General features: G+C 37.1%; 1 protein-coding gene across 17 annotated transcripts in view; it reads left to right on the forward strand.

Moving 5' to 3' along the window:
* Positions 1–14,401, forward strand: part of DDX60L (DExD/H-box 60 like) — a 92,591-nt gene that overhangs the window by 4,601 nt on the left and 73,589 nt on the right. For 13 of the 17 annotated variants that reach the window (XR_011436690.1, XR_011436691.1, XR_011436692.1 and 10 more), the window contains exons 2-6: positions 5,482–5,651; positions 5,744–5,810; positions 7,311–7,411; positions 7,579–7,648; positions 8,200–8,389. Coding sequence is in view for 10 of the 17 variants with exons in the window: in XM_070261385.1 (XP_070117486.1) it covers positions 7,387–7,411; positions 7,579–7,648; positions 8,200–8,389 (285 nt within the window). In the remaining 7 variants the exon portion in view is untranslated. The remainder of the gene's footprint in view (positions 1–5,481; positions 5,652–5,743; positions 5,811–7,310; positions 7,412–7,578; positions 7,649–8,199; positions 8,390–14,401) is intronic. The other 4 variants (XM_070261392.1, XM_014737783.3, XM_023636328.2 and 1 more) reach the window with 1 other exon arrangement.

The raw sequence follows: 14,401 nt of genomic DNA on the forward strand, positions 1-14,401 counted from the left end.
AAGGTCACTAATCCTGTCATAAGGACCCCACCCTTGTGACCTCATCTAACCCTTGTTATCTCCCATAAGCCCCATCTCCAAATACCATCATATTGGGGGTCAGCACTTCAACATAGGAATTTGGGAGGACATAGCATTCAGTCTATAACATCCTCCTTGGATGCTCTCTCTGGACTCCCCATTGTAAAAAAAATGATGGAAAGAGCTTACTTATTCCTTGTCCCGCCATTCTTCTCTCTTTATACTTCCCAAATTGGTTAGTTATATCAGTATTTTTGTTTTGTGGGGGCCTGAAATTGGCCACCCCAAGATATGTCTCTTTGACCTTATCTCTAGAAACTCTTAATCAATGGGGAAGGCAAGGACTTAAATCTGCATTTGTTTATTGTGCTTGTCTGGTAACCTCCTGTATCTGACTCCCCCCACCCCCAACATCCTCCTTTGTCTTTAGCTGGATATGATATTTGGGGTGGTGGTTTCAGCCATTTTGGCGAGTTGCTCAGCCTGAGCAGCTCCCATGTATACATTGACAAAGAGAAATGGCAAGCAATAGGATATATTTGAGTACATGAGGAAGCCATTTGGTGTAAACCTAATTTGGCCTGACTTTGTTTTTTCCAAAAGGGCCTGACTGTGGCCATTGAGCACACACTGTATATCTGCTTTTAAACATTTGTTATGGCAAGAACAAATGACCTTAAGATAAAGGTGCAACCTCCCCCCCACATTGGCATTTCCTTAAGGATAAGCATCTTTCCTTAGGCTAGGAACTGATTGCTGCACTCACCTTTGACCACCTAGCTCACCTGTGACCACCCAGCTCCAGACAATAGACCTGCCACCCTGCTGTCTTCACCAAGACAGCAGACCTGTCTGCTGTTTCCATCAATTGCTGTGCCGACAGAGCAGTCTCGCGACTATTGTAAAAGGGACATTTCAATCCTATGTGAAACATCCTGTTTGGGGGTATATAACCACTCTGTGCACCCCACTTCTTTGGTGCCCTTTCTTCCTTCGGGAAGAAAGACCCCGGGCCATGGTCCTCATAAAGGTTTGTTTAATTTTCTCCTGCTATTCTGTCTCATGTGAATTTAATTCGTTCTCCAGCCAGACGAACCCAGAGAGGATAGAGGAAATGTCTTCCTCCCTACAGTTTCATCAAAGTTTAAACTATTTACACCGTGTTCTCTGAATAAATTAAGTTCATTGTTATTTGTCAATATGTTGAGTCTAAAAATTAAAAAAAACAACAAACAACACTTACAACTTTATAACTATATACATATTATATACATATTATAACTATATACATATGTATAACTATATACATATTATTCATATTAGTCAAATTTTGTGATTAGACCCAAATAGTAGGAAATGTATCCTAAATCATCAGAACTTGCTTATTTAGACTTTCCAAAGTATTAAAGAACACTAAAGACATTGGCCATGTGTCAGAGCATTCAGCGTCAATCATGATGATAAAAGAACTTACTTTAGTCATTCCAACTCTGTCCAGGTACTCTTTAAGCAATTTAAGATTGACACATTTTATCTTGACAGTAACTTCAGGATAGTAATAGTATCCAGATTTGCAGATGAAGGAACTGAAACAGAGAGAGAGGAAACAACTTCCCTCAGGTCGCGCAACTTGTTGGTTGGAGAATTAGGAATTTAAGCCAGGCATCCTGGCTTCAGTTCAGAGCTCAAGCTTTCATTTGCCTTACTATACTGCTTCTTTCATTTCCATTCCTTTGTAGCTAAAATGTCTCTTTGGCAGATTTTAGATTTTCTCTTTAGCTTTGTGTACTGAAATTTTACCAGGATGTGTCTAGGTGTGAGTTTCTCTTTTTTCATCAAACTTGCTTTGTTTTCGGAGAACCTTTTTAATGCAGGGACTCATATCTTTCTTTAGCCCTGGGTCAATCTTCTTAAATTACATTTTCTCCTATTATGTTTTTGATTGCTTTTACCACTCTTTCTGGTATCCTAGTTAATTCCTCTTGAATTTCCTGCTAAATAGATTATAGACTTTGATCTGTCCTTCATGTGTCTTAATGTTTCTCTTATTTCCACTTCATTGTCTTTTCCTCTGTATTCTGGGAGATTTCTGGACTCTATCTTTCACTTACCAACTTTGGATTCTATTTTATTGTTCAGCATACTAATTTATGTTTTATCTGCAATCAAACTTTTAATTTTCAAGAGCATTTGCTTGTTCTTGTATTTTTTGTTTTCAATAGCAGCATACTCTTGTTTCTTAGAGTCAATATCTTTTTGATCCCCTATGAGAATACTAGCTGGAATTTTTAGAGTTCTCTTCTGGCCTCTAAATCTTTTCTGTTTTCTTAGGAGATAGGTATTTTTTAGTCTGTTTATTCATTTTGCTTTTCTTCTTCTTTTTTTTTTGCTGAGGAAGATTAGCCCTGAGCTAACATCTGTGCCAGTCTTCCTCTACACCATATGTAGGTTGCTGCCACAGCGTGGCTGATGAGTGGTGTAGGTCCACGCCTGGGTTCTGAACCCGTGAACCCAGGCCGCTGAAACAGAGCGTGCCCAACTTAACCACTACACCACCAGGCCAGACTCGGCTTTTCTTCATTTTTGATGTTTATTTTCTGTCTGATGATCCTTACTTTACAGTCATATTATAAATAAAAAATGCAATGGCTAGTGAAAAGGCTGATTTGAATTTCCCTAACCTGTGTCTCCCTTAAATAGGAGTGAAGGTTAATCATGGATTCTTAAGTGTGTGTTTAGGGTGGAATATTTTAGGGAAACTCTCCTGTAGATTATGTGTTTAGGACCCCATATCCTTACACGTAATTTAAAAATCAGCAGAAATGAATTATCTGAAAAATAATTTATATAAATTTCTATAATGGATATCTTTGAGCATGACTAATCAAGAAGAAATAATGATGTATTCATACACTTCACTTATATTAGAATCACCACGAATTTAACAACCACAAATGGGCCATATTGATGTTTTGGATATCATAGGTAACTTTATAGCAGATGTCATAATATTTTGGAATGATGAACAACTCTTGGGTTAAATCCGAATAAAACAAAGAATAATCTTCTTTGATGTACACAGGATTGTATAAACTCCATTATATCATATATGATGTACATATGAATACATTTTCTGAAATTTCAATAAAATCTTGGGAGGAAAGGGAAGCAACATCCCACCATGTCTTTTTCTTTTTTTGAGGAAGATTACTGCTGAACTAACATCTGCCTCCAAGCCTCCTCTTTTTTTTTTTTGGCTGAGGAAGATTGGCCTTGAGCTAACATCTGTGCCCATCTTCCTCTATTTTATAAGTGGGCTGCCTGCCACAGCATGGCTTGACAAGCCGTGCCTAGGTCTGTGCCTGGGATCCGAACTGGCAAACCCCAGGCTGCCGAAGTGGAGTGTACGAACTTAACTGCTACGCCAGAGGCTGGCCCCCCTTCATCCCACCATCTTGAACTAAATGTCTTTGTCTGTTATCTCTTCTCCCCTGGGTCTTCAGTGTCTCCACAGGCTGCCCAAACCTAAAACGTCATCAAGTCTTATCCATCTTAAAAAGACCTGCGTGGATTTTGTACTCGTCTGTAGCTACATTTCTGTTTCTATACTTTTCTAAAGGAACAAACTTCTTGAAAAAGTAGATTGTGTTTACCATCTCTGCCTTCTTTTTGCTTTCCCCTTCAAATGTCTCTCTTTACTGTCACTTTTGTTCTCCATGCAGCCATCCTGCAGAGAACAGCCAGTCATCTTTGAAAATGTCAATCAGATCACGTGAGTCCCCTGTTCACCGTGCAGTGACCTCTGATTATACTCGGAATGAAATTCCTACTCCATATCCTTCCTGATGAGACATCCCTGGCCCAGCTCTCCAACCCAGCTCTCCGACTCATGTCACTCGATTGGTTTCCCTCTGCTCCAGTTACAGCAGACTTCTGTCGTTTCCTAGAGCATACCAAGCCTTTTGCCTACTTAGGCACTTTGCGCTTTGAGTTTCTTCCTGAAACCCTCTTTCCATGGCTCTTTGCATGGCTCTTTGCATGGCTCCCCTGTTTTCTCCTTCAGGTCTCACCTTAAATGTCACTTCCCTCGACACATCTTTTTCAACAGTCCATCTAATTCTTTATAGCTCTCTTATTTTTTTCATGGCATTTAATACAATTTTTAAATATGTAAATTTTTGTTTATTTTTTCCCACTCCCTGAGTGCAGAGACTACTTCATTTTTTGTGGCACTGTATCCCTATCATCAATCACAGTGTCTGGCACATAGCACGTGCTCAATAAATAGTTGTTGAATAAATGCATTCTGCTTTCTGTCCCCTCCATTTCACAGAGAATGTACTTGCTTTGGCTATAAATTCCTTGCTACTCACCAATTCCGTGGCAATTTTGAGTCCTAATGCTATATCATTTGTTAGCGATGTTTGCCACTATCATTTTGAATACTCTTTCCATTCTGTAATACACTTGGGCTTAGTTTTCTGCTTCCTATTCTATTCTCAATGACCCATCCTCCTCCACTTGTCCCTTAAATATTAGTGTCCTGAGGGGGGGAAGAGCTTGGCGCAGATTGAAGAACCAGGGGGAGAACAGAATGGCTACTGTGAAGTGAGGAAGTGAGTTCTCCCAGAAGCAGATCTCAAGATGAGGGTTTGAGTGCAAATAGTTTATTTTGGGAGTGATCAGGAGTGGTCAAGAACTTACCAGGAGTTGCTAGTAAGCAGTTGGAGAAATAGATGGCAAAGAGAAGGCAGCCAATAACAGTTTTGTCATGAAGCAAGTTTCACAGTGGATAAGTAATGCTTAGTCCTGCTAGGAAACTTTAGAAGCCAATGTAGAATATGCATCTCACAATGTGACTCCACATTGTATACGTGGAATTCCATCAGTGATTCTTTGAGTGTGCAACTGTGAGTAATTTATTCCCTATGCTTTTTATCTGGGAAGGCAAGCCCATATCCAGAGTATGTGTCAAGCCCAATAAGGATGAATTGCTTCCTTCTTCAGCATGGAAGGGATCTGATGGAGTCAACTTGTTACCAAATGGCTGATTGGTCTCCCCGAAGGGTAGTGCCATATTGATGGCTCTGCACAGGTCTCTGCTGCTGATGTTCAGGTCATGGGTCTGCTATTCAGCAATGGGAGTAGCTAAATCAGCTTTGTGGAAGGGTGCCCATGCTGTTGGGAAACTGCATAGCCTCCATCATTGCCACCATGACTACTCTGTTTTTTGGCCCATCGTGCAAGCTCCAGGAGGTAGCAGATGGAGATTGGCTGGTATCTACTGGATGTATCATTCTGTCCATCGAGTTGTTTAGGCTCCTAAGTAATGGATGATCTCCTATGCATGTGGACTTGAGGCACAAATATCTGCACAGCTTGTGCCTACTTTCATAGGTTGAGCCACAGACTTCTCCCTGAGACGTTTTTTATTCAATTTTTCAACCTTGCTTCCTCCAGGCCCCTAACCAAGCAGCTGAATTATTTGCTGCTGCTCAAGAGTCCCTGTATATCTTTACCTCCAACAGCTCTCCACACATCCAGTTGATGACCACAAGTGCTGCCAGAGCCCTCTCACTGGGAGGATTTCCCCTCACCACTGTCTGTGAGAGTTCCCCCTGTTTGGGCAGGTAATACAACAACAGTTCATTTTGGTCTACCACACATATTGAGCTGACAAACCAAGAACCAGGCCCTGACTTTTTCTCTTCTCCACTGTCAGCTAGCTGCAGGGGACCCTATATGAGGCCAGAGGTGTGAACTGAGAGAGAGACATCAGAACAACAGAGGTATGTGACATGTGGTCCCTGTTGTGTAACCCACTTATGCCCACCAGGTCTGTTTGGCCATGATCTTTAATGTATCATTTCCATCCTTCAGTGGATACTGCTGCACCTGCATGATTTAGTGATTTGAAAGGTCTTAGGGCATTCAGCTTCTGATGGGCATCTCTGATTGCATAGTCACTTGACATGCCATGGTAAAAACTCAGTTGCTATTAGGGCTAGCAGAATACCAAAAGAGTAAGAGGCAAAACCTTCCTCCTTTGTCCTATTACCTGACTCCCCTCACCTTCCCCAAACTTCCCTGCAGCTCTTCATCATCATTCCAACTTTTCCTTTAAAAATCAAAGGCCAGAACATACTTACTGATGCTTCTAGTCTGATGATGGCACTCCTGCTCGACGCTCCCATAGCTTTGTGTGCTAATCAGTCAGACTGTTCAGTGTATTATACTGTAGTGGTTGATTTGCTTCTCTGTAAAGCCCATGCATTTTTACTTAGTTTGCAACAAATACGATACTTGGTGAAAAGTAGATGTTCCATAAATATGTGAAGGAGAATGACCTGCATGAGTAAGGAACCAAGCCCAAACCCTGCCTCTGTGGATTCTTCCCCAACCACCCCAGCCTACAGTGATTTCTTCTGTCTCTTATCTCCACCACTTTCCTCGATTATCTTTAGTACTCAAATGAATCACATGTTTGTATTTCTAGCCTTGAAACCTGCCCTCCTTTCAGCCTTCTCTGTCCCAAGCCCTGTCATTCATCCTATTGCCCTAGCTAGGATCCTTGACACCCACAACACTCCTCTCCCTGTGCATATGGAATCTATTACCAAGTCATGCCAAATTTACCTTCAAAATGCCCTTCCAAGAAATCCACATCTCTCTGGTTCTAAGTATCGTCATATTAACTCAAACCACCATCATCTTCTCCAGGACAATTTCGGTAGCTTCCCCTACACTCTTCCCCATCCAATCTACTCTCTGTATGGAAGCCGGAGTAATGTTTTCTAAATGCAAGTATAATCAAGTTACAACCAAGTTAAAACCCATCAATGGCTTATCTTTGCCTTTTAGATGAAGACAAAACACCATAACATTCCTTAAAAGACTCTGCATGGGTAGCCTCTTATTTCTCTGATACAATCTTATCTGATACAACCTTACTCCTCACTCTCTCTGCTCCAGCCACAGTGCTTTTCTGAATCTAGTACTTCCCACACTGTCCTCTGTCACAGGGCCTTTGCCCATGCTGTTCTCTTTGCCAAGAATACTTTTTACTGCCTTTTTTAGACAAATTAATTATAAGGGGTACTGATTCTTTAGACCTCAGCTCAAACATTAATTCTTTAGGGAACTATTAGATTAGTTCCCTAAACTATTAGGGAAAAATTAGATTGTTTGCTAGATTGTTTGCTCTGTGAAGGTTGTTACCATACCTGCTTTTGCTCATTCTCTTTGTTGTAGGAATAAATGCCGTTATTATTTTTCTTCTTTTATTCCAGGGGTGCCATTTGCATCGTCTTAGAGGTGTCACAATAAAAGACATTCGCCGTATTTAATAATTTTCAGTTTTATTCTATGACCCAAGCAGCAGCAACAATGGGTAATTTTCAATCTTTGATATTTATAGTTTATAAAACAACAGTCTTTTAAGATAGATTCAATAGTATTAAAAATAATTGGATTGTCATTTCTCCTTACCCTAATAATAACTAGATTATATATCTATTAAAAAAGTATTGATGATTCAAAATAATCTTCTTTTCCTAGGATTAGAAGATCATGTAATATTTTTCAGGAAAATGGCAAAGTTAATTTTGAATGAAATGCCAAAAGCCAAGTAAGTACTGTCGAAATAAAAACTAGAGAGCTGTGAAATTTTATGCTCTGTGTAGCTACAAATCAATATACTGATATACAAATAAAGGATCATTTAACATGCTCATTTGGAGTAGCTTGTTGATGGTGGGAAAACATTCTTTTCCTTGCAGTTGTCAATCGCTGTCATTGACCAGACTGTTTCCGAAATCAGTCACATTTGTGGAGCAGGAAGATGTATCTCGTATATCTGTATCCAGAATAACAGCCTTCAGAATCAACTATTCCCCCTCTTCAAATCTTGTTTCTGTCATTTAGCACTGAACAAATGGCTTTCCTTCTTTGAGGTTAATTTTCCTTATTATAAATTAGTAATTGTACTATCTCTTTATGAAGGACAGCTGTAACGGCAAAATGAAATTATATTTGAAAGGCATAGCAGACTGCCTGGTGTGAAATAAGTACTCAGTAAATAGTAGCAGTTGATGAGAGCCACCACCACAACAATAGCAACAATGTCTTCATGGAAGCTGTGTAATCTGTAATCTTTATTTTAACTGTTTTTTATTTTAGATATTCCAGTTTATTAAATGATTTTGTTGAATCTAATTTTTTTGTGATTGATGGCGATTCCTTGCTTGTCACATGCCTATGTGATAAATCGTTCAAGCAGGGACAGGATCTCCACTTCTTCTACCTCGTTGAATGTTATCTTGTGGATCTTATGAGTAATGGAGGACAATTTGCCATAGTTTTCTTCAAGGTAACGTACGGTGGTAGATTTTTTTTTTTTATTAGTTAAAACTTGACTTTTTTTCAGAGCAGTTTTAGGTTCACAGCAAACTTAAGAGGAAAGTACAGAGATCTCCCATGTATTGATTGCCCATACACATGCGTAGCCTTACCCATTGTCAACATTCCTCACTAGGGTGGTAGATTTGTTCCAGTTGATGAACCTACAGTGTGACATCATAATTACCTAGAGTCCATAGTTTACATTTGGGTTCACTCTTGTTGTTGTACCTTCTATGAGTTTGGACAAATGTATAATGACATGTGTCTAGCATTACGCATACAGAGTAGGGTCACTGCCCTAAAAGTCCTCTGTTCTTTTCCCATTCATCTCCTCCCCACCCCCTGCTCCCTTGGCAACCATTGATCTTTTTATTTTCTCTGTAAGTTTGACTTTTCCAGAATGTCATATAGTTGGAATCATACAGGATATAGCCTTTTCAGATTGGCCTCTTTCACTTAGTAAAATGCATTTAAGGTTTCTCCGTGTCTTTCATGGTTCGATAGCTTATTTCTTTTTAGTGCTGAATAATATTCCATTGTCTGAAGGTACCACAGTTTATATATCCGTTCACCTACTGAAGGACATCTTGGTTGCTTCCACATTTTGGCAATCATGAATAAACCTGCTGTAAACATCTGTGTGCGGGTTTTTGTGTGGACATAAGTTTTCAACTCCTTTGGGTAAATATCAAGAAGCTTGATTGCTGAATCGTGTGGCAAGAGTATTTTTGTTTTGTGAAAAGCCACCAAACTGTCTTCTGAAGTGGCTGTACTATTTTGCATTCCCATCAGCAAAGAGAATTACCATTGCTTGATATCTTCACCAGCTTTTGGCGTTGTCAGTGTTTCGCATTTTGGCTTTTCTAATAGGTGTGTAGTAGTATCTTGTCATTTTAATTTGCAGTTCCCTGATGACATAACAGTGTGAAGCGTCTTTTCATATATTTACTTTGTATATTATCTTTGATGATTTATCTGTTAAGGTCTTTGGCTCATTTTTTGTTTTTTTTTTATTGAGCTGTTTTTCTTATTTTTGAATTTTAAGTGTTCTTTGTGGGCCGGCCCCGTGGCCAAGTGCTTAAGTTCGTGCTCTCCGCTTTGGCGGCCCAGGGTTTGGCTGGTTCGGATCCTGGGCACGGACATGGCACTGCTCATCAAGCCATGCTGAGGCCGTGTCCCACATAGCACAACCAGAAGGACCTACAACTAGAGTATACAACTATGTACTGGGGGAGCTTTGGGGAGAAGAAGAAGAGAAGAAAAAGAAGATTGGCACCAGATGTTGGCTCAGGTGCCAATCTTTAAAAAAAAAAAAACGTTCTTTGTATATTTTGGATAACAGTCCTTTATCAGGTGTCTTTTGCAAATCCTTTCTCCCATTCTGTGGCTTGTCTCTCATTCTCTTGACATTGTCTTTCACAGAGCAGAAGTTTTTAATTTTAATGAAGTCTGGCTGATCAATTATTATTTCATGGATTATGCCTTTGGTGTTGTATGTAAAAAGTCATTGCCATACCCAAGTTTGTCTGATTTCTCCCATGTTATCTTCCAGGAGTTTTATAGTTTTGCATTCTATATTTAGGTCTGGGATCCATTTTGAGTTAATTTTTGTGAAGGGCATAAGGTCTATGTCTAGAGATTCTTTTTTTGCTTGTGGATGTCCAGTTGTTCCAGCACCATTTGTTGAAAAGACTATTTTGCTCCATTGTATTGCCTTTGCTCCTTTGTCAAAAATCGGTTGACCATATTTATAGGGGTCTATTTCTGGGCTCTCTATTCTTTTCTATTAATCTATTTGTCTGTTCTTTTCCCAGTAACCCACTGTTGTGATAACTGTAGCTTTATAGTATTTTTTTGAAGTCAGGTGGTGTTAGTTCTTCAATTTTGTTCCTCTCCATCAATATTGTGTTGGCTAGTCTGGGTCTTTTGTCTCTACATATAAACTTTAGAATCAGTTAGTTGATATCTACAAAATAATTTGCTAGGATTTTGATTGGGATCGTTTTGAATCTAAAGATAAAGTTGAAAAGAACTGACATCTTGACAATACTGAGTCTTCATGTCCACAAACATGTCATGTCTCTCCATTTATTTAGTTCTTTGATTTTGTTCACCAGAGCTTTGTAGTTTTCCTCATATAGATCTTATACATATTTTGTTAGATTCATACATAAGTATTTGATTTTTTTAGGTGTTAATGTAAATGGTTTTGTGTTTTAAATTTCAGATTCCACTATTTCTCTGCTGGTATATAGTGATTCAGTTGACTTTGTACCTTAACCTTATATTCTGCAAACTTGCTATAATTTCTTATTATTCCAGGAGTTTTTTTTGCTGATTTTTTTGGATTTTCTATATGAACGATCATGTCATCTGCAAACAAAGACAGTTTTATTCTTCCTTTCAAATCTATATACCTTTTATTTCCTTTTCTTGTCTGACGCATTAGCTAGAACTTCCAGTATAATGTTGAAAAAAAGTGATGAGTGGGACATGCTGTCCTTGTACCTGATCTTAGTGGGAAAGCTTCAAGTTTCTCACCCTTAAGTATGATGTTAGCTCTAGGTTTTATGTAGATAGTTTTTATCAAGTTGAGGAAGTTCTCCTCCATCCCTGGTCTACTGAGAGTTTTTATCATGAGTGAATGTTGGATTTTGTCAAATGCTTTGTCTGCATCTATTGATATGATCATGTGATTTTTCTTCTTTACTCTGTTGATGTGATGGATTGCATCAATTGATTTTCAGATGTTGAACAACCCTTGCTTACCTGGGATAAATTTCACTTGGTCATGGTGTATAATTCTTTTTATACATTGTTGGATTCAACTTGCAAATAATTTGTTGAAGATTGTTGCACCTATGTTTATGAGAGATATTGATCTGTAGTTTTCTTTTCTTGAAATGTCTTTGCCTGTTTTGGTATTAGGGTAATGCTGGCCTCATAGACTCAGTTAGGAAGTATTCTCTCTCCTTCTGTCCTCTGAAAGAGATTTTAGAGAACTGGTATAATTTCTTTCTTAAATGTGTGATAGAATTCATCAGTGAACTCATCTGGGCCTGGTGCTTTCTTTTTTGGGGGGTTATTAATCCTAGATTCAATTTCTTTAATAGATATAGATCTATTCAGGTTATTTCTTTTTGTTTGAGTCTTGGCAGATTGTCTTTCAAGAGATTGGTCCATTTCATCTTGGTTATCACATTGGCGGGCATAGAGTTGTTCATAGTATTCCTTTATTATCCTTTTAGTGTCTATGGATCTGTAGTGATGTCCCTCTTTCATTTCTGATATCAGTAATTTGTGTCCTCTCTTTTTTTTAGTTAACTTGGCTGGAGGCTTATTGACTTCATTGATCTTTTCAAAGAACCAGCTTTTGACTTTGTTGATTTTCTTAATTAATAATTTACTGCTTTCAACTTCATTGATTTCTTCTCTAATTTTTATTATTTCTTTTCTTCTGCTTACTTTGAATTTACTTTGCTTTTCTCTTTCTAGTTTCCTAAAGTAGAAACTGGGATTATTGATTTTAGATCTTTCTTCTTTTCTAATATGTACATTCAATGCTATAAATATCTCTAAGTACTACTTTCACTGCATCTTACAAATTTGGATGTTATATTTTAACTTTCATTTAGTTCAAAACATTTTTAAACTTCTCATGAGATATCTTCTTTGACTCGTTATTTAAAAGTATGCTGTTTAATCTCTACGTATTTTGGGATTTTCTATTTATCTTTCTGTTATTGATTTCCAGTTTAATTGTGGTCTGAGAGCAGACATTGTATAATTTCTAGATTGATGTCTTTTTAATTCTGTGAAAACTAAAACTGAAAGATCTTAACTTACTTTAAAGGCTACTTTATTTAAAATAAAGCATGTCATTATAGAAAATAAAGATGAGCTACAGAAAAATGTAACATAATCTTAGTACTCAGAAAGAAGCATTCTTTAGTTTTCAACATTTTATTATAAAAATTTGCAAATATAAAATAGTTGAAAGATTGTGCAGCAAATATCCGTATCCCCACCATCCAAACTCTATGATTATATTTTATTATATTTGCTTCATATTTATCTATAAATTTATCTATGCTTCTATTCTTCCATCAATCCTTTTTCTTTTTTGGGGGGGTGGGGCACATTTCAAAGTAAATTGCAGAGAGGAGCTACATTATCTTTAAATATTTCAGCATTTGTGTCATTAACTAGCGTTCAATATGTATTTATAGTATTTTTTGAGGTAAAATTTACATGAAATGAAATGCACGAATCTTGAATGTACCATTCAGTGAGTTTTGGCATATGCCTGTGTAGCCCAAACTCTTGTCAAGCTATAGAACATGACTATCACTACAACATATTCTCTCATGCCTCTGCACAGTCTATCCTCACTCCATTCCCTGGAAGCAAACACTGTTTAGATATCTTCCTACCACATATTAGTTTTGCCTGTTCTAGAATTTTTAATATGTGGATTTTTACGGTACGAACTCTTTGCGTAAGGCTTCTTTCATTCAGCATGATACTTTTGAGGTTCATCCATTTTGTTCCGTGTATCAGTCCTTTGTTCCTTTTATCAGTGCTGAGTAATGTTCTTTTATATAAATGTCTACAGTTAGTTTGTTTATCCATTCTCTTGTTGAAGGACACTTGGATTCTTTCCATATTTTGCCTATTAGGAATAAAACTACTAAGCATATTTACTTGCAAATCTTTGGGCATGAGTTTTTATTTTCCTTGTGCATATATCTACGTTTGAAATTGTTATGTCATAAAGCAGTTATATGTTTAGTTTTATTTAAAAAACAACTGTCAAAACTTTTCCCAAAGTGGCTGTGCTACTGTACGCTCCATCCAACGAGCGAGAGTTCTGGTGCTTGTTCTACTTGCAAACCTTTGTATTTAGTTAGTCTAGGCATTCTGGTTGGGTGTGTAATGTCATTGTAGTTTTAGTTTGCATTTACCTTATAGTTAATGATGTTGGCCCTTTTTCAAGTGTTTATTGTCCATCTGTATATCTTCACTTGTGAAATGTTTGCTCAAATCTTTTGACCATTTTTAATCGAATTCCTTATAGTTTTATTATTGAGTTGTAGGAGTTCTTAATATTTTCTGGATCCAAGCCCTTGTCACGTATATTGTTGCAAATATGTTCTCTTAGTCTGTGGATTGCCACCTCATTTTCTTAATGTTATCTTTGGGTGAAAAGACTTATTTATTTTGATGAAATCTAACTTATTGTTCTGTAATAATTATTGTTCCTGCATCCTGCTTAAAAGATCATGGCCTACCTCTTAATCATAAAGATATTATCTTATATTTAGTTCAAAAATGTAAAGTTTTAGTTTTTGCATTTGGTTCTATGATATAATTTTGAGTTAATTTTTTTGGTGTGTGGTTGAGTTAGAGATTGAGGTTCAGTTATTCTGGCATCAGTTGTTGAGAAGATATTTCTTCCTTCAGTGGATTGCTTTGTTATTTTGTCAAAAATCAAATGACTGTATCTTTGTGAGTCCATTTCTGGGCTCTTCATTCTATTTCATCAAAGAATTTAACATTATTTTTTACCAATACCACAATGTCCTAATCATTGTATCTTTATAGTAAGTCTTGAAATCAATTCTGTTCTTTTTTGTTCAGTTTTGACTATTCTAGATTTTATGTACTTCCATATGAATTTCAGAATCAGCTTGCTGATTTCTATTTTAAAAAAAGCTTGATGGGATTATAATTTATATTCATATAGTCTGTAGGTCATTATAGAGTCTTTCAATTTCTGAACATGGTATATATCTCCATTTATTTAGATCTTCTCTAATTTCTCTCATTAATATTTTGTGGTTTTTAGCATGAGGGTCTTTCACGTCATTTGTTAAATATATTTATAAATATTTCATGTTTTTATGTTGTTATAAATTGAATTTTTAAAAATAATTTTCAATTTTTTTGCTGTTAGTATATAGAAATATAATTGATTTTT

The sequence above is a fragment of the Equus caballus genome, chromosome 2 (genome assembly GCF_041296265.1).
Source record: "Equus caballus isolate H_3958 breed thoroughbred chromosome 2, TB-T2T, whole genome shotgun sequence".
Lineage (NCBI taxonomy): Eukaryota > Metazoa > Chordata > Mammalia > Perissodactyla > Equidae > Equus > Equus caballus.